General features: G+C 45.0%; 2 protein-coding genes and 1 long non-coding RNA gene across 4 annotated transcripts in view; 1 reads left to right on the forward strand and 2 right to left on the reverse strand.

The window, feature by feature from the left end:
• coro7 (coronin 7) overlaps positions 1 to 21189 on the forward strand; it is a 389354-nt gene that overhangs the window by 206475 nt on the left and 161690 nt on the right.
• LOC127529558 (uncharacterized) overlaps positions 11433 to 21189 on the reverse strand; it is a 112828-nt gene continuing 103071 nt past the window's right edge. Inside the window, exon 2 of the long non-coding RNA XR_007936183.1 lies at positions 11433 to 12405. This is a non-coding gene — a long non-coding RNA (uncharacterized LOC127529558). The remainder of the gene's footprint in view (positions 12406 to 21189) is intronic.
• The window catches only part of vasnb (vasorin b), a 47688-nt gene continuing 40465 nt past the window's right edge, over positions 13967 to 21189 (reverse strand). The window contains exons 2-3 of one of the 2 annotated variants that reach the window (XR_007936176.1): positions 15111 to 17961; positions 13967 to 14963 (exon numbers count right to left, since the gene is read on the reverse strand). Coding sequence is in view for 1 of the 2 variants with exons in the window: in XM_028814300.2 (XP_028670133.2) it covers positions 15964 to 17946 (1983 nt within the window). In the remaining variant the exon portion in view is untranslated. Of the gene's footprint in view, positions 17962 to 21189 lie in introns of both variants that reach the window. The other variant, XM_028814300.2, reaches the window with a different exon arrangement.

Here is a 21189-nt window from a genome sequence, read left to right on the forward strand (position 1 = left end):
CAGATCACGGCTTCATTTTGGCAGAAGGCGTAATTGTCAGTAATAAAATACTCTGCTTCTTACAGCCCAGGGTCTTTGCCAATATTTATATATTTAGGTCAACGTTTATTCTGAAGAGCTAAAACAAGTCCAGCGAGCCAGCCGTCTCCATGGCTATTTGAAATGGTCCAAAGTCATCATCTTCTCTGGGATTTGGGCTGGGAGGCAGCCATGCTGAGCTCAGGCTGTCTTCTTCTCTTTGGTTCTCATAAAGCACATTGAAATAGTCAACACTTGGAGGGTCTTATCAAAGTTGTTAGTGCGCAGTTCTACTTGTGCAGATCTGTAAGGGGCACTCTCTATATACAGTATCTACAGTGCATCCAGAAAGTATTCACAGCACATCACTTTTTCCACATTTTCTTATGTCACAGCCTTATTCCAAACTTGATTAAATTCATTTTTTTCCACAGAATTCTACACACAACACCCCATAATGACAACGTGAAAAAAGTTTACTTGAGGTTTTTGCAAATTTATTAAAAATAAAAAAATTGAGAAATCCCATGTACATAAGTATTCACAGCCTTTGCTCAATACTTTGTCAATGCACCTTTGGCAGCAATTCCAGCCTCAAGTCTTGTTGAATATGATGCCACAAGCTTGGCACACCTATCCTTGGCCAGTTTCGCCCATTCCTCTTTGCAGCACCTCTCAATCTCCATCAGGTTGGATGTTAAGCGTCGGTGCACAGCCATTTTAAGATCTCTCCAGAGATGTTCAATCGGATTCAAGTCTGGGCTCTGGCTGGGCCACTCAAGGACATTCACAGAGTTGTCCTGAAGCCACTCCTTTGATATCTTGGCTGTGTGCTTAGGGTCGTTGTCCTGCTGAAAGATGAACCGTCGTCCCAGTCTGAGGTCAAGAGCGCTCTGGAGCAGGTTTTCATCCAGGATGTCTCTGTACATTGCTGCAGTCATCTTTCCCTTTATCCTGACTAGTCTCCCAGTTCCTGCCGCTGAAAACATCCCCACAGCATGATGCTGCCACCACCATGCGTCACTGTAGGGATGGTATTGGCCTGGTGATGAGCAGTGCCTGGTTTCCTCCAAACGTGACGCCTGGCATTCACACCAAAGAGTTCAATCTTTGTCTCATCAGACCAGAGAATTTTCTTTCTCATGGTCTGAGAGTCCTTCAGGTGCCTTTTGGCAAACTCCAGGCGGGCTGCCATGTGCTTTTTACTAAGGAGTGGCTTCCGTCTGGCCACTCTACCATACAGGCCTGATTGGTGGATTGCTGCAGAGATGGTTGTCCTTCTGGAAGGTTCTCCTCTCTCCACAGAGGACCTCTGGAGCTCTGACAGAGTGACCATTGGGTTCTTGGTCACCTCCCTGACTAAGGCCCTTCTCCCCCGATCGCTCAGTTTAGATGGCCGGCCAGCTCTAGGAAGAGTCCTGGTGGTTTTGAACTTCTTCCACTTACGGATGATGGAGGCCACTGTGCTCATTGGGACCTTCAAAGCAGCAGAAATTTTTCTGTAACCTTCCCCAGATTTGTGCCTCGAGACCATCCTGTCTCGGAGGTCTACAGACAATTCCTTTGACTTCATGCTTGGTTTGTGCTCTGACATGAACTGTCAACTGTGGGACCTTATATAGACAGGTGTGTGCCTTTCCAAATCATGTCCAGTCAACTGAATTTACCACCGGTGGACTCCAATGAAGCTGCAGAAACATCTCAAGGATGATCAGAGGAAACAGGAGGCACCTGAGCTCAATTTGGAGCTTTATGGCAAAGGCTGTGAATACTTATGTACATGTGCTTTCTCAATTTTTTTATTTTTAATAAATTTGCAAAAATCTCAAGTAAACTTTTTTCACGTTGTCATTATGGGGTGTTGTGTGTAGAATTCTGAGGAAAAAAATGAATTTAATCCATTTTGGAATAAGGCTGTAACATAACAAAATGTGGAAAAAGTGATGCGCTGTGAATACTTTCCAGATGCACTGTAAAACACGAGACATCGAACAGATGAGCTCCTCTTTTGTCTTTAAGGTCCAAAACACCCGTACCCATGTTCCTTATTCCTCATCGCTGCGTTATATGCATCATACTTCTGGACAACCAGAATACACACAGAGCCCACCTCTGTAAGTAAAGACAGAATCAATCCGTGAGTTGCAGACTAGTTGGAGTGAATGGCTGGGCATGTCACGGGATAAATGAGGGCTTTGACTGAAAACCGCTGGAAAAGTCGTCTAATGTGACAGGGCATTTACCGGTCAGTCCTAGGCTTGTCCTCCACATTATTCTTAGCTATGAATGCCCAATGGCTGGTTTGACACTTGAATGTACCCCATATGAGAAGAAACAAGGACTCATCACTGCCTACATTAAGATGGCATACAGAATGTTAGGTTACGTGACACGGCGTGTGGAGCACCAGTCCTGCAGCCAGGAGGTAATGCTTCAAGTTTATGAGGCACTGGTGATGCCACGCTAGTACCGAATACAGCTTCAGTCTCCATATTACAAACAAGACATAGCAGCACTAGAAAAGTCCAGAGAGTAACAAGGCTGATTCCAGGACTGAAAGGTATGAGCCATGAGAAGAAGCCTTGTCAGTTTAAGCCAACAGAGATTAAGATGGTACATGACTAGTGATTTTAAAGATTATGAAAGGAATTAGTACAGTGGATCCTAGCTAGAATGAAAACCTGTAGCCACTGGGGCCCTCCAGGACCAGAGTTGGGGACCCCTGAGACAGAGCATCTGTGGAGAGACCTGAAGATGGCAGTTCACAGATGAAGATTGGGAGCAACTGGCAGGATGAGTGTGACAAACTGTCCAAATCCAGGTGTGCAAAGCTGGTAGAGACTTGCCAAGGGAACTCAAAAGCTGGAACTGCTGCCACGGGGTTAGGGTTAGGGTCTGAATCCTTCTATGAATGAGAGATTTCAGTTTTTATGGATTTAATTAAATTTGTAAACCTTTCTGGAAACATGTACAGTATGGCCTCAAGGAGACGCATAACAGCCGCCTCTTTAAATATTGTTGGGACAACACTGTCACGCGCTGTGACCTCCTATCATGTGATAAAAAACACAACATGAATAGAGGCCCAGAAGTATTAGGGTTAGGGTTAGGATTAATAATAAAACATAATCACATGCTGAAAATCCGCCCTGCGCCTTTCAAAACCTCAGAATTTGAACAGCAGCAATGGTGCAAAATGCACTGTACACGCAAAGCGTTAAAGTTTGACTGGCTATTTCAGTGCAGGGTGAGGAAGCTCATTTTCAAGCTCAGTATATCCGAATGCTTCAGTTGTACTAACCCTTTTTTTTCTCTTCTCCTCCAAGCTGTTGTTGCAAGCGCTCATGGTGGTGATGTGGTGCAGAAGAGAGAGGGAGAGTAAAATGTCAAAAAAATTAATAACAACTGAAAGACACAAAGCCGTGATGTGGGGGAGTCCCACCCTGAGCTGAACCCACGTGGTTCACTGTCATAACACATTGTCCTTGGCACCACTTTCAACCCCTGGCTTGGAAAAAGCATACAAAAAAAAAAAAAGTAGCACAAAATATTTAGTTAGCAGCCATTTTCCGAGGATTTGAAGATGTTAATTTAAAAAATGTGCCCTTTACTCTGCAGTTGGCTGCTTGACTTGCTGAGCTGGAGCCCGCTGTGTGGCTGACAGCCAAGCGCTCCCCAAGTGTGGTAAATGAGTGGCTTTGTGATTAAAAGAATAAAGTTAAACAACTCGACTGAACCTGGAGTGGGGCCGCTGCTGTGCCATGCTGGACTGTCCCGGCTGGCCCTTCAAGCCCATGAAGTGGTGAACCTCGGATTGTCTATAAACAGGTTGGAGACAGAAAGAGTGAACAGCATTTCACTTTAATGTGAGGAGCTGAAGTCAGCCATCATCTCACGTATCCTTAACATACCGCCTTAATGTATTGTATCCTTAATGTACCGTATACATAACGTATCCTTAACGTACCGCCTTAACGTATTGTGTCCTTAACGTACTGCCTTAACATATCGTATCCTTAACATACCGTCTTAACGTACCACCTTAACATATCGTATCCTTAACGTACCGCCTTAACGTATCCTTAACATACCTCCTTAACGTACCGCCTTAACGTATCCTTAACGTATCGTATCCTTAACATACCGCTTTAACATAATGTATCCTTAACATACCGCCTTAATGTATCATATCCTTAACATAACACATCCTCAACGTACCGCGTTAACGTATCGTATCCTTAACATACTGCCTTAACATATCATATCCTTAACGTACCGTCTTAACGTACCACCTTAACGTATCGTATCCTTAACGTTCCGCCTTAACGTATCCTTAACATACCACCTTAACACATCGTATCCTTAACGTACTGCCTTAACATATCGCATCCTTAACGTACCGCCTTAACGTATCATATCCTTAACATACCGCTTTAACATAACATATCCTTAACATACCGCCTTAACATATCGTATCCTTAACGTAACGTATCCTCAACGTATCGCCTTAACGTATCGTATACTTAACGTACCGCCTTAACGTATCACATCCTTAACGTACCGCCTTAACGTATCATATCCTTAACATACCGCTTTAACATAACGTATCCTTAACATACCGCCTTAACGTATCATATCCTTAACGTAGCGTATCCTCAACGTACCGCCTTAACGTATCATATCCTTAACGTACCGCCTTAACATATCGTATCAAGCCTCATGGGGTTTCTTTTTCAAGGGGTGTGGGAGCACATTTTGTTTTTTTTTTCTTCAATCTATGGGTTGTTCATGAAGAGCATCAAAGACCCGACAAGAGAAGAATTGTGCTGTCTGCTTGAATGTTCTCCCTGCCTCCATATGACTCTGTCTTCCGTCTGTCCCCAAGATATGTGTGCTGCGTGAACTGGCAGATCTTAACGGCTCCTGTGTTAGCAGGTGGGTGAGTTTCCTGCAGTGGAAATGGCGTCTCATCTTCTTCCCTGCTCTCTGTGTTACTGTACTGAAAAGAAGCTAGATGAATGAATGATGTACTGGAAAATGTAAATACCACTATCTGCGTTAACAAAGATAAATCTGTACTGTAAAATACAAGGTGAGCCAAAATGAAGTACCCCGTTTCTCAAGGTCATTGTGTGAGGTAGAGGCAGCCAAGTGGGTTGGGGTGGGGGGTCCTTTGATAGGCAATCCCTTGTAGTTTTCAGTCGGCCACATGCCATGGTCCGGTGCACACTGTGCTTTCACTGTCGAAAACAACAAACCCATCATCACTACACAACGCGCCTTCAAAATTCACTTCAGCATTCCTCCTAACGGTGACGTCCCAAATCGGAAAACAGTTCTTAAGTGGGTGGCTAAATTTAGACAGACAGGTACAACAGTGAACAGAAAATCTTCAAGACTGTACAAACGCCTGAAAACATCCAAGCTGTAAGGGTATCAGTTCTGCAGTCTCCTAGACGTTCAGCGCACTTCTGCCTTAGGCCTTTCCAACACGTCTTTGAGGAGGATTTTGCATGAGGACCTTAATTTCCATCCAAACAAAATGATGGTAGAGCAGGAACTCACTGAGAGAGCCGTAGAGAGTTGTGTGCCAACATTTTGCAAACCGTTCATCGAGAGGGCATCATCATGTGCAGCAGCCAGGCACATTTCCATTTGAATGGTTTGCGTAAATAAGCCACACTTTCGCTATTGGGCTGAAACTAACCCTTGTGAACTTCATTAGAGACCCCGTGTTACAGTTTGGTGCGCCGTTGCAGAATTTGGCATTTGTAGGCCCTTTCTTTTTTGAGGAGGGTGGAGCAACAGTCACCGTCACTTTAGAATGTTACATTGAAATGCTGGAGAATGATTTGCTGCCCCAACTGGAAGTAATGGATGTGGTGGATGCCTGGTGTGAACAGGATGGAGCAACAGCTCATACGGCACGGTGATCACACAAGTTTTATGGGAGATGTTTCCGGGGAAGCTGATCTCCCTGCGCTGCGATGTCAGGTGGCCTTCACATTCGCATCATCTCGCTCCGTGTGATTTCTTCTGGTGGGGCTCTCTCAAGTCGAAGGTACAGACACACCAACCTCAAAACCTTGAAGCCCTCAAGGACGCTATTCATCACGAAATCACCACTATTCCCCTTGAAATGGCTGAACGAGTCACACGAGCGTTCAGAAATTGTCTCGAAGAGCGTATCTCTAATGATGGCCACCACCTTGAAGACATCATTTTTAAAACACAGTGAAAGAAAATATATTTTGTAAACCCTTTCTTGTGTCATAATGAAATTGATTTGATCTCGTAGCGTTTTTGTAGAATAAACGTTTGAAATGTGCTGCTTCTTTTTGGCTCACCCTGCACAAGCTGGAGTGTCCATCTTCATGTTCGTCTGCACTGCTGCCTCCACCCGCTGACCAAACTTAAAAACGCACAGTGGCTTCAGAAAGCCTCCAGACCCCTTCACTTTCTGCACACTTCATTGTGTTGTCGATTTAGCTGTAAACGTGTGAAATGATTGGTCGGACACAAGAAGAAGTTTGGGGGCAGCCGCCCGTATTCTTGAATTAGGCTGGCAAAATTGAAAGGTTGACTCCATAGAACGGGTCTCAGCAGACTTCAGTCCAACAATAGAACAATCATAATAGACAAAGATGGCGGTTTTAAAGCTGGGCAGGGTGAAGTGACGTCATCGGGGCAGGAACTGGAGGTGATGTCATCGTAAGTGATGCCCTCGAGTCCAGGCGAAATTTCCCGTGGTTGCTCTGCTGATGAAAAAAGAGGATTAGTGTACCCTGGCACCCCCTGGTCTGGCATGGCATGGAATGATCCCTTTGTGAGCCCTTCAGCTGCCTCCCATGTGTTCGTACGTGTGTGACACCCATCATGAAAATATATTTTCAAAACGGTTTCCAAAATCAAAAACTGAAATCTCTCCTTCAGGTTAAGTGTTCAGAGCCTTCTGCAGTGGCACTCCAGATTGTGCTTTAGTTCTCCTGGAGATGTTTCTAGAACTTGATTGGGGTCCACCGGTGACAAAATGGATTGATTGGATGTCATTTAGAAAGGCGCATGTGTACCTGTGTTTGGAAAGTCCCACAATTCGCAGCACTTGTCGTGACAAAAGCCAAGCCATGATGTCCAAGAACTCTCGGTAGACCTCCATGATCAAACTGTGGTGAGGCATTGATCGGGACAAGGGGATCAAACCACTTCTAAAGCTTCGAGTGTTCCCAGGAACACCATGGTCACAATAATTGTGAAATGGAAGAAGTTTGGAACCGACAGGACTCTTCCTAGAATTGGCTGTCCAACCATGCAAGAAGGTGACCAAAAACCCAATGTTCACTCTAGAAGTCCTCTGCTGAGACAGGAGAAACTGTCAGAAGGACGGCCATCCCGGTAACATTTCATTGGTCAGGCGTTTATAGCTAGATGGCCGCCAGTTGTGAGTAAATGACATATGACAGGCTGCTTACACTCCTGGAGCATGACAGCAAAGATTCTCTGGTCTGGTGAGACGGACATTAATAATCTTAATGGGCAGAACTCTGAGCGCTTTGTCTGAGAAGACCACGTATTGCTCATCACCTGCCTTATCCTGTCCCTACAGTGAAGCGGGGTGTTGACAGTATCATGCTATGGGGGCGCAGGGACACGGAGACTGGTCAGAACTGAGGGAAGGATGAATGGAGCCCAATTCAGAGACGTCCTTGTAGTATACCTGCTCCAGAGTGTACACCACCTCAGACTGAGGTGACAGTTCACCTTATAGCGTGACAATGACCCAAAGCACACAGCCAAGATGACACTGAAGTGGCTTTGGGACAAGTCTCTGAGTGTCCTGGGGTGGCCCAGACTTGAACCCCGTACAACACTAAAGTATTTCTTCATCAATCCGGTGTTTATAAGCAGGGATGCCAGACAGAAGCCACTCTGTCATTAAAATGCATATGGCAGTTTACAGGACCCTGAAAGCATGAGAGAGAAGATTCAGTGGTCTGATTGAACTCTTTGGGCAGAACTCCAAGCACGATGTCTGGTGATATCATGCCACTGCCCATCACCTGCCTAATATTATTATTATCCCTACAGTATAGCATGGTGGTGGTGGCATCATGCTGAGGGGGTGCTTCTCAGTGCAAGGGGCAGGGGTGTTTCTTCCCAATGAAGAGGCGTATCCACGACAATTAAAAGATTTTGTTGTTTGATGAAAGTGAAATCCACATACGCGAGCGGCAGAGACACAAAGTGCTTATTGGGTATCACAGGCTGGGAGGTTGGCGAGCGAAGCCCACTAGTAAATAAAAGAATTAAAAATGAATAGAAGAGACATAAAACATGAATTTGAACCCCAGCCAGGATCGACTTACTGGCTTAACCTCCTGCTTATTTCTAAGGTGACGTTTATTCCGATTTGCTTCTTCCTGCCTTGCCATTATGTTCAGTTTTTTTCATATTATCTTTAATAAATTCCCTAATAATTAAGTAGTTTTGCTTTTGCTGCATTTTGGGGCCAGAGGTTTAACAGAATTCCCTCTCATCCTAATTTGAAAGATAACGTTTCCAGCTTGAAAAGCCTTAGCCCCATTTCTGGGTCAGTGCAGGCCAAGAGCCTGCCCTCTGAGTTGGGGTTTGGCTTCTCAGGGTGAAGCCAACACCATGGACCTCTGATCTGAAATAAGGGAAGGGTCTGCCCGGCCATGTTGTGGTTTCTTTGGAGGTCTGCACCCATTTATGAGCTATGATGTGGCAGGAATCACAACAGTGGCCACCAGAGATGATAATAATAAGACCTCATGGAATGAAGGTCCCCACAATGACCCAATTTTATTTTTTAAATTGTTTGCGCACTCTGACTCAGCTAGCAGGACAAAAATGATCATACTTATGTCATCAGGATTCTTGTTTGTAGGGGGGTCCTTCAATAAGAATCTGTCCATTATTGATAAATATCATCCATTAATGCACCACTGAAACTCTACCATGCCAATGATATCCCTATGGTATAGCATGCTGGTGGTGGCATCATGCTAAGGGGGTGCTTCTGAGCAGCATGGGCAGGGGGATGTTTTACCTACCAGCATTATGATGACCTGAAGCATACAGCCAAGACAAGGATGGAGTGGCTTTGGGACAAGTCTCTGAGTGTCCTTACCCCATAGAACATGTGTGGTTAGACCTGAAGATGGCCGTTTACAGACGCTTCTCATCCAATGTGACAGATCTAAAGAGGATCTGCCAGGAAGAATGGGATCAACTGTTCAAATTCAGGTGTACAAAGTATGTAAAGACTTAGAAAAGAAGACTGGAAATACTGCCAAAGGGGCGTCTACAAAGTTTGTGAGTGAAGACAATGCTGGAGTGGCTTCAGGTCAAGTCGGAGTGTCCTTGAGTGCCCAGCCCATGCCCAGAATTAAACCCCATTGAACATCTGTGGTGAGACCTGAAGATGCCCGTTCACAGACGCTTCCTGTTCAATCTAACGGAGCTTGAGAGGATCTGCCAGGAACAATGAGATCAACTGTTCAAATCCAGGTGTGCAAAGTGTGTAGAAACATAGAAAAGACGACAGGAATTACTGCCAAAGGGGCTTCTACAAAGCTAATGAGTGAAGGGTCTGAACACTTCTATGAAGGCACATGACAAAGCCGAGACAACGCTGGGGTGGCTTCAGGTCAAATCAGAGTGTCCTTAAGTGCCCAGCCCAAGCCCAGAATTAACCTCCGTAGAACATCTGATGATGGCCGTTCACAGACGCCTCCCACCCAGTCTAACGGAGCTTGAGAGGATCTGCCAGGAACAATGAGATCAACTGTTCAAATCCAGGTGTGCAAAGTGTGTAGAAACTTAGAAAAGAAGACAGGAATTACTGCCAAAGGGGCTTCTACAAAGCTAGTGAGTGTAGATAATTCTGGAGTGGCTTCAGGTCAAGTCGGAGTGTCCTTGAGTGCCCAGCCCATGCCCAGAATTAAACCCCATTGAACATCTGTGGTTAGACCTGAAGATGGCCATTCACAGATGCTTCCTGTTCAATCTAACGGAGCTTGAGAGGATCTGCCAGGAACAATGAGATCCATCCATCCATCCATCTTCTAACCCGCTGAATCCGAACACAGGGTCACGGGGGTCTGCTGGAGCCAATCCCAGCCAACACAGGGCACTAGGCAGGGGGCAGGGTGCCAACCCACCGCAGGACACACACAAACACACCCACACACCAAGCACACACTAGGGCCAATTTTAGAATCGCCAATCCACCTAACCTGCATGTCTTTGGACTGTGGGAGGAAACCGGAGCGCCCGGAGGAAACCTACGCAGACACGGGGAGAACATGCAAACTCCACGCAGGGTGGACCCGGGAAGCGAACCCAGGTCTCCTAACTGCGAGGCAACAGCGCTACCACTGCGCCACCGTGCCGCCCAACAATCAACTGTTCAAATCCGTGTGTGCAAAGTGTGTAGAGACTTAGAAAAGAAGAGAGGAATTGCTGCCAAAGGGGCTTCTACAAAGCTAGTGAGTGAAGCGTCTCAACACTTCTATGAAGGCGCATGACAAAGCCAAGACAACGCTGGGGTGGCTTCAGGTCAAATCAGAGTGTCCTTAAGTGTCCAGCCCAAGCCCAAAATTAACCTCCGTAGAACATCTGATGATGGCCGTTCACGGATGCCTCCCACCCAGTCGAACGGAGCTTGAGAGGATCTCCCGGGAAGAATGAATGAATGAATGAACTGTCCTAACCCAGGTGTGCAAAGCGTGTAGAGACTTAGAAAAGAACACTGGAATGGCTGCCAGTGAACGAAGGGTCTGAACACTTCTAAGAATGAGCGAGTTCAGTTTTTGATTTGTAATAAATGCGCCAACCTTTCTGCAAACATGTTCACACTTGGGCATTATAGGTTATTGAGTGAAGGCTGATGGGCAAAAATGTCAAATGTATCCATTTAAAATGAAAGTCTTCAACACAATAGAGTTTGCAGAAAGTGAAGGGTCTGAATGCTTTCTGAGTCCACTGTGCACAGAAAGGACCCCCGAGCAATATGAAAAGAAAAATGATCAAAAAGCAATAAAATGACCAACACAGCTCAACATACGAATGATTATTTAATTAAAAAAAAACCTTCCAATATACATACTCGTATTCATGAACTGTACACTTATCTCGCCTTCATCATTCTTCTGTTTGACGTTACATTTTAAACATTTCCCACAATCAATCGGGAATAAAAAAAAAAAAAAAAAAAAAAAAGAAGTCAAGCCACTTTGAAAATCTTTTCAATATTTGTTTGCATCTTAAAAGTTTTAATGTCAGGCTTCAGGAGTTCTTCTTTTCTTTGCCGTGCAGATTTCCCCAAAGGCACGTTTTGCTGAAATGGGAGCGTCCCTTGTGTTTCCCAACGGAGCTTGTGCACTTCCTCACAGAGGTTACATTATCTTCACCCACACTGCCAGCAACATGGGCGCCCTTCCTCTTCCAGCCGCCGCCGCCGCTTTCTACGATATCATCAGTCTGCTCGAGAAGCCAATGCGATCCTCTCGAGGCCTCCGACGAGTTTGCTGGGAAGCGATCAGAGTAGACGTCGTGATTTGGAAGTTGTGAACAAATGGCCATGGGGCTCGCCAGCAGCAGCTTTTATAAGCTAAAGCCAAACCAGCGGCTTTAAAGTTACTGCAGGATCTCTGATCATTCTTTACCTCAAATAATGAATGAAAACACATACAAATAAAACAGAAAAGACTGTACAGAATGTATAGAAAATAAAACAAAATCACCCAAAGTCTCAAACTCCCGTTTACACTGCACTGTCGAGTCCCTCTGATACCATCAAAGCTTTATGTGACACGTCGGGAGTCAACGCGGATTTTTAATTTGCTCCAACCGGCACACGTTTCTGGAGGAGCGCAGTGACGGCTTGTGTTCAGTTCAAAGCGTTCTGTGGGCTGGGGAAGCGCATTCATTTTTATTAAAGGTTCTGTGTTTTTCATATCAAAGTTATTTCCTTACAGATGTGATAGCCACGTGAAATTATGTTCCAAAGTTAATCGCTTTCTTTAAATTTAAAGAAATGTCCTACCTGCTGTGGCACTTTACAGTGGAGGCTCTAGGGCACGGAGGAAAAGCTTAAAAACCTACCAAATACGTCCGTCGAGTATTGATCTGTGCCTTCCGTGTTTCCGGCACATGTTTGTGACAACAAAAGGGAAATGGAAAAAACTCTTTTTCCTTACAAATTCCATCCATCCATCCCGCTATATCCTAACTACAGGGTCACAGGGATCTGCTGGAGCCAATCCCAGCCAACACAGGGCACAAGGCAGGAACAAATCCTGAGCAGGGCACCAGCCCACCACACACCAAGCACACTCTAGGGACAATTTAGGATCGCCAATGCACCTAACCTGCATGTCTTTGGACTGCGGGAGGAAAACCACGCAGACACGGGGAGAACTTGCAAACTCCACGCAGGGAGGACCCGGGAAGCGAATTACATATTCCTGGCATTGTTTCTCTCAAGATAAAGACTAATTTTCTATTCACAAAAATATGAAAGTAAATCCAAAAAAAAAAAAAAAAAACAAGCACTTGGCATGAACCGTTTACTGTGATTTGGTCTTTTGAGTGGAAACCAATGCCCCCAGGGAGGGTGAAAGGTTGTTCTGCAGGAAGACTAACTGCGGGGCTATCGATAGTCCACGGCCGGTCTTCTTGTTTAAAAATGGCCGAATCTTATAAAAGATTGGTGTTTTTTGTGTTCAAAAATGACACGTATAGATTATTTGACAATGTGTGCGTAATCGCAAGATGTGGATCAACACTCGACAAGTGTCTTGGCTTGATAAATGGACATATTCGGCGAGTGTCCGTGCCCCACTGCCAACAGTGTAAAGCGGAAGGCACAGGTCAATACTCGACAGCTGTCTTGGCTTGAAAATTTCCGTATTTGGTAAGTTTTTATGTTTTTCCTCTGTGCCCTAGAGCCTCCATTGTAACACGCCAGAACAGTCATGATATTTTTAAATGTACAGAAAGCGATTAACTTTAGAACACAATTTTGTGTGCTAAATGCATACATGCCATGTTTGTGAAGAAATAACTTTAACTTGAAACATACCAAAGTTGTCCCTTAAGTAACCAGAAGAAAAGATTAAGCAAGGGGACAGAAAGGGGTCGAATACCAAGAGATCAGTAAGCACAGCAACCAAAGCCAAAGGTGAGACTAGAATCAGAGTCAAAGGAATCAAAAGGATTTGGTTGAAACAGAGAAAACAGTTTTGAAACAGAAGGTTTTCGGAATACAGTATGTGAACTTGGATAGGGAAATGATGAAAAGGCAACTTTACCAGCGTTGGCAACAGTCGTAAATGACACGAGACACAAGGGCAACGACAAACAAATATGGCAGTGAAAACGGCCCAAATAAATTATGAAATCAAAAATATGAAAAAAAAAAGGTATCAAAAATAAGTTCCACGGGTCAGGACACCCCAATATGTGGGGAAACAAAGAACTTTGGAAGACACAAAATTTTTTTTTAAAAAGTCCAAAATTCCCAACAAGTGGGTTACACGCATCACTGGCTCCTTGGGCACATGGGCATACTTGATGTGTAGAAGAACTTTGGCCCACTGGGAGAAGGTTAAACAAAATGTCACACTTATGGTGCATTTACTTTGAGTTTACACCACATCTTAAACTTCTAAGAGACTACAGCAGGATAGAAGTCTGATATTTTTTCTTAATGGTCTTCAGTTGTATTTTTATCTATCTATCTATCTATCTATATATATATATATATATATATATATATATATATATATACAGTATCTATATATATATATATATATATATGTATATCTATATCTATATATATATATATATATATATATCTATATATCTATAGATATATATAGATATCTATATATATCTAATATATAATCCAACGTCTCTCTGTCTGCTTTTCACAAGAGAACTACTTAACGGATTTAGATCGGGTTTTTTCTAGAATTTTCTTGAACATTCCGGTTGATTTTGCGACTTCTCTCATTGTTCTAAGTATCAGAGTTACCGATTTATTTGTGTGAATCTGAGAGAGAGGCTGCAGGCTGAGGGGAGAGAGGCAGGGCCTCAGAAGTAGGGAGCCGGGCCTGGTGCCCTCCTCACTCGCTCATGTGCCTGCCTTCATTCTAGTCGCTCTGCCTCTCGCCACGTGTTGGAGTGCACCTCGCCTCCACTTAGCTAGCGATACTCGTTTGTTCAGCAGACATTATCATCTAGAGATTGTTAAGGTGTAATGTTTGATGCTTTTGAGAGAGAGAGAGATCAGAGCTACGTGTGTTTTAGAGGGTAGCTGCTGATTGTCAGAGATATCACGGCCATGTGCTTTTCTCCCCACGCGGGGGACGCTCTCCTGTCAGAGCTGAACACGATCAGATACAGTGGTAACATTTGATGCTGGAGTGTACCTACCTTCTCCTTGACCAGACTTACATTTTTTGAATTGATTTTTAAAGTTTGTCCTGTTTCACTGCTATGTGGGTGGAGCCGCAGGGGGGCAGCTAGTTAAGAATAAAGCCTCTGGAACAAATTAGTTAGACTGAATTGCATGTTTAAAAAAAATCCATTTCACTCAAAAATATGTAAGCTTTAGTCTCATGATATTGATTTTTCATTATATCAGCCACGGGATTTATCGCAAAACTGTAGGGACGTGTAAATTATTGCTTTTTTTTACAATTATAAAGCATTCACACCGTACAAAATGCAATTTAGATGTTTACAGAATTTGGTTTTCTTTCTTGAAAGGTGACCAATCAGGGAATGAGGTGTTGTAATGAGCAGCATCCAATCAGGTGAGAGTGACGTAATAAGTGTACGGCTCAAGAGACCGTTGTCAAAAGTCTCTGTTTTCGGGGAGTTAAAAATGGTGAGGTAACTCCTAGTCCCCCCCCGCGCTCTCAGACCTAACATGGGCATATCTCCATCCATCCATCCATCCTTTTACCAACCTGCTGAATCTGAACACAGGTTCACGGGGGTCTGCTGGAGCCAATCCCAGCCAACACAGGGCACAAGGCAGTAACCAATTTCGGGCAGGGCACCAAGCCACCGCAGTGGGCATATCTCACCGCTCGAAATTCCCCCAGTCTCCGATCTACTGTGAGCATTGTAAGTATACGTCAACCTCCTAGGGGAACCCCCAAACAGACCCTCAGTCGCACACACACCCCGCTCTCCGATCCAAAGTACGGTGGTCTCAGCACTCAAAAGAAATTAAGACTTTAACAGAAAGTACAACCAATCTCCACTTCAAGGACTGCATGAAACTCATAGCTATGAATGGTTGTCCACTCGTATGCATCCTGACAAAATATTACATTTTTGTAATAAATGTTTGGGTCATCCTGAAAGCAGATTGTAGCCAATAGCAGAAAAAAAAAGGTGTAAGACCACACAAAGACCAAAGTGCAAAACCTTGCATAAATTACCCAGAGTCCACTCCTGCTATTCTCAACATGATCGAACAGTGACAGAGAACTTTCTTCATCTGCATATTGATGCTCCGAGTGTATAAAATATCAACCGGAACAAATTTTAATGTTTACAAAAGGTACTTTGTTTGTTGTGAGTCGTCGTTTTAGTATTCTTGTGGTCAACTCAAATATTGAGTAAGTAAACACCCAAAACGCCCCAGTGTCTGGTGGCTTTCACAAGTGACACTACATGTTGCCATGTGAAGTTACGCACAAGAGGCCTGTACAATATTTACAAGTGTGAAAGCAACCCGTTCTGTTTGGACCCCTACTGGGGTCCAAAATAGTCGTTCAGTACAAAAGTCAACACAAGTTCCAGAACTTCATGGATCCGGCGTCCTCTTACAACTTTGTCTTTCTTATAAAAGGAGTCCAGGAGAGCTTCCTGTCAGAGACGTCCTGTGGAACAACAGCCTTTGGATCAAAAGTACGAAGACTTTAAACCTGAAACGTTGTTATTAATGTGGCCGTGCTTCTGCATGAGGGGAACCTCAAATTCCAAATTGTTATGGCCACTGGAAATCTCGGGCGCTTTCTTTGGCAACGCCTCGCTCTCCATGCAAGTCTTGACGCCTTCAAGTTCCATTGGGTCTGCCCCCAGGTCCGGGTGGCCTTTTGCTCGTTTCTTGCGCAGGCAATAAAATGTAACTGCCATCGCCACAATTGCCACCAGTACGGCGGCCAATACGGACACCACCATCGTCGTCTCGGGAGCCTTTTTTGTTTGGGTTACTGGGGAAGGGTGCCTCGAAACTGCAGTCTGAGCCTCCATGCAGCAGCTGTCTTTGCTCTCAGACTCTCCCAAAGGGCTCGCGCAAATGTAGTAAGTCGAGTTTGCGCAGAGGCCACGTAGCGTATATTGTGGGTAGGAGGCCGGTATGCTGAGCTGCATGGGCCTTTTGTCCGGCCCTGACAGGTTTCTGTAGGTAAGACGGATACCTTTGAGATTTGGCCTGACTTGCACGTAGTGGTGAAGGTTGACCTCGATGGAAGTGCTAGTGGTGTGGCCAGCAGTGATAGCAGTTTCTTTTTCCAGTGACGGCGTAGACGCCACAACCGGGGTCTCATTGTTTTCACAGTACAATCCAGAAAACCCTTGCCTACATGTACATTCAATCTGCCCCATGCTATCCAACTGACATGTCCCGCCATTTAAGCAGATACTTTGGGGACAGATGTGGACTTCGGGACTGGTTGTTACACTCTGAAACGGTGTAGTCGGCAAGAACTCCGCCACAGGCAAATGCTCCTCGGTGGTGCTGCTTCTAACTGGAGGCTGAGTGAGGGGCGCTCGGATGGTGGGCTCTTTTTTAGTTGTACTTGTTCGAATGGTGGTAGTCACTTGGGTAGTTGTAGTGGGACAGCCAAAATCGCGATGATCCATCTGGCTTAGAATTTTGCCCGCGTGCTGCAGTGGAAAGTGGCACCTGGTATTCTGTGGGCTTAGCAAGAGGACTTTACCGTTTTGCAGCCACATGGGGAACCAGACCAGGGAACAGATGCAGTTAAATGGATTCTCTGTCACAGCTAGAAACTCGAGTTTCGGAAGGTTTTTAAATAAACCCTCGGGAAGGGTCTTCAGGCCCAGCCTACTTATGTCCAGCCTCTGGAGACTGTGTAACCCTTTGAAGTCTTCCTCCTTTAATTCACCAATCAGGTGATTTCCTGTTAGCTTAAGAACTACCAGACTTTTCATCGTTCTCAGGAACAAAGGCATTCTAGTCAACCGAACGAAAGAAAGATCTAACGTGTGAAGGTTCTCCAGATTCATCTGGGCTTTCTCATCCAGGGAACTTAGGTCTGTTTCGGCCAAAACCAGCGTCTCAAGTTTGTCCATGTGGAAAGAGGGGTCTGTCAGGCGAAGAGTAGGATTGTTGCCAGTATCCAGAAGGAGCAAGCTGGGCAAGTGTAAAGGGGGCAGCACTTGGAATTGATTATTGTGCAGCTTAAGCTCCAACAGGTGGTGCAGGCCATCAAAGGCACCTGCCTGGATTGTCCTGATGTGGTTGCCAAAGAGATACAGGCGTTCCAGCCAGCGGAGACCCGTAAAGGTGCCATTGGTGATCTCCTTAATCATATTGCTAGACAAATCCAGGTTTCGGAGCTGCACCAGTAGGTGAAACACTTGGGCAGGGAGTTCCGAAATGTAATTCTGAGAAAGATCCAAGAGCTCAAGCTGGCCTAGTCCAGAAAAGTCCTCCACACTTATGTAGCGGATGGCGTTCTCAAACAAATGTAATCCTTTGGTGTCTTCTGGAAGACCACGAGGAAAGGTGCGGTCACGACGGTCAATGCAGAACACAGTCGGCAGTGGGTTGCCGAAACAGCCTTTTGGAAGACACCGGACACACAGCTGATGGCAAGTGAGAAGAAGGCAGTGGAGTAGGAAGAGATGGCACTTCATGGCGATGGTGTTACCCTGAAAAACAAAATGCAAGTCGGTGAGCAGTGTGTAAAATAGTTAGGCCCGAACTAACACGCCTCAAACACACATTCATTTAATACTGACAAAGAGTGATGTTCACCTGCCAGACATCTCTTTCAAAAGTGTTAATTATATCGCACAGTTCTTTTCAATTGGAGTAACCTAGCAAGTGTGCCGGTGTCATACAGGTCAATGGTGAAAGGAGTCAATACAGAATAATGAGGGCTTTGCACTCCGGCCGCAAATGTTGAGGTATTGTGAAAGCCGGCATCCTTTAAATACAAAGTCACCATCATATCTGAGCCATTCGTGCCTCAGGCGACACTGATCATACTTCAAAAGAATGATGAACAACCCACTGTACGGAGAAAAATCTAGAAGCGGGAGAATTAACCTGTCAAACAACTTCATTCTTCATACCATCGCATGGTAGCTGACGGCAGTGGCGCTCTGAAAGGCTCGCTTTCTGCAAATGGAAGCACTTCATGTCAATACGGGCTGCACTTCCACACTTAGTAGCTTCAAGAAGTGTTTCCAGACATGTTTACACTACACAATCTACTACTGGTTTGTATACCGTAAAAAAAACATTATACAGGAAATCCACTTATTCACATCAATCGCTCTTTCACTCAAGTTAATACCAGATTAGCCCGGTTTGTCACAAATGACAGCAGACATCCTTAACTTGTTAGATGCACAGGAAAGACATGTTGCTCAACCCTAATTGCCCAACATGCATATGGCATATCCCAAAATTATTGAGCTCACGTGCCAGAGGGTATACACTACTGGTCTAAAGTTTTAGAACACCTCCGTTTTCCCAATTTATTGTCAAATTTAATCCGTTAGAATGCAATGAATGGCCTAAAATGTTGAAAGGGGTAAGCAGTAAACTGGCAGAGGTTAGCAAAAACTGAAAAAGAGGAAATTTCAGAATATTACAAACGGACGTCCTTCATGGAACAACTGTGTTCTGCAGCAATTCAGGTAAATGAAGCCTTGCAAGTTAAAACAAACAATTTCCACAGGTGTCCCAACTACTGGTGATTACTTAAAAACTTCTCTGTCTGTCTTAATGCAGAGTTGGACCAGACTGTGTTCCTAGAACCTCGGAAGAACGACTTGGACAATATTCCAGTGATAATGGCGATTACCAAATGAAAAGAGACAAAGCATTCTCACCCTTAGAAGTGCAGGCCACTGTGTGGAGGTCATGCCTATGACTGACCGGTAAAGGCCCTGTCACATTGCAGGACTTGTACTCCACACGCCGTGTCACGTAACCTAACATTCTCTACGCCATCTTAATGCAGGCTGTCATGAGTCCTTGTTTCTTCTCATATGGGGTACATTCAAGTGTCAGACCACCCATTGGGCATTCATATCTAAGAATAAAGTGGAGGTCAAGCCTATGACTGACTGGTAAAGGCCCTGTCACATTAGACGACTTTTCCAGCGGTTTTGAGACATAGCCTTCATTTATAGTGACGCCCTCCTGTGACATACCCAGCCACTCACTCCAACTAGTCTGCGACTCACGGTTTGATTTTGCCTTTACTTACAGAGGTGGGCTCTGTGTGCAGGAGAGACAACAACCAAAGAATGGTCGCCCAGAAGTACGATGCATATAATGCAGCAATAAGGAATAATGGGTGCGGGTGTTTTGGACCTTGAAGACAAAAGAGGAGCTCATCTGTTTGATGTCTCGTGTTTCATGTACCACGGCAGAATGTAATGAGCAGTCAAGCAAAATGACACAAAGATTACAATATGCCAGCTTTCAAGGCGGCTCAGGCCCCTTCTTCAGGCAAGATGTAATGACTACTAATGACCCTGACCCTGACCCTAACCCTACATGATGGACTGGAAAAACTGGGGATGAACTCGTGGTACCTGCTAACCCTACACACAGTCCCAGCTCCATGTAACAGTAGAACAACTACGACCCCCTCCAGTCACGTTCCCGTTTTTTCTACTGCTGCTCCTATGGATCAAGAGCAGCCAATCGTGGTGGCTTGGGTGTGTCAGAAGGATGCCCCCCCATGGCAGGTACCCCTATGGCTGTGTCAGACATGTCCCACTAGTCAAGAGACCCTGCGGCAGACCCGGGACACGCTAAAGTTCATCTCTCTTGGCTGGCTTGGGAATTCCCAGGGAAGAGTTGGAATCTGTAGCTGGTGACAGGGAATTCTGGGCTGACCTGCTTCCACCGAGACCCTCATTTGGAGGAGCGGTTTCAGAAAATGAGATGAGATCAGAAATCCATAGAAGAAAACAAATTGAAAATATTCATAAATAATCTCAAGTAGCTGAAGATCACAACATCGCCCTCTGGAGGTGCCTGCTGTTTAGCATGTGTCTCTACTGGCATTGCACACACGACCGCTAGCATTTGTCATTCTTTGCAACGTTGCTCAAGCTCTCTGAACAGTGGATGAGCTGCCATTGTCACTTTGTCCCCCTCCCCCAGATTCTCAGTTGGACTGTAGTGCCCCCCTTTGACTTGACCACTTCCAAACATTGCCTCCCATGCTGGTTTTGGGCCCCACCTTACCCTCTTAATTTAGAACATTTCCTTAACCTCAACATCAGGATTCATTCATATTTCATTTTTCTTATTAAAACACAGCTTGGTATAAAGCCAATGCCTTCCAGTTCCTGTTGGGTGGCTTTGCACCTCCCTGGCAGTGCCCTGCCAACAATTCCTTAGCGGAGGGGGAGTCTGCATGCAGGAAGTGTGGCCGACGGCTCTCCAGTCCGGGGCTTCCTCATTCCTGGCTGTTTCATCACTAAGCTGTCTGCACTTGTCCTTGTGAAGTCAAGTGGGCCTACCTGTTGTTCTTGCTTTTTCAAGCCGTTTTCTAAAAGTACAAGTCCAACAGCAGGCTTTGCTTTTAATTCCTTTACAGAAGTGATCCCAGCATGCATTTCTCAAGTTGGGTAATGAAAGGGTCTTTCGACAGGACAGAACATTAGAAAATTAGAATTTCTTTGTTCAGCCCAACAAAGCTAGCCAACCCTACACCTTCTAATTTCCCCAGAATAACATCAGGTTGAGATCTGAAGGCCCCTAATGTCCTGCTGTCTACCACACTACTTGGTGATGTATTCCATATGTCTTTGGTTCTTAGTGTAAAGAAAAACTCTTTAATATCTGTGTTGCCCGTGTTCTTGTTGCTGAATTTATTTTATAGTAATAGCTGGGATCCACTGTACTAA

Source organism: Erpetoichthys calabaricus, chromosome 11 (assembly GCF_900747795.2).
Source record: "Erpetoichthys calabaricus chromosome 11, fErpCal1.3, whole genome shotgun sequence".
NCBI classification, from domain to species: Eukaryota; Metazoa; Chordata; class Cladistia; order Polypteriformes; family Polypteridae; genus Erpetoichthys; species Erpetoichthys calabaricus.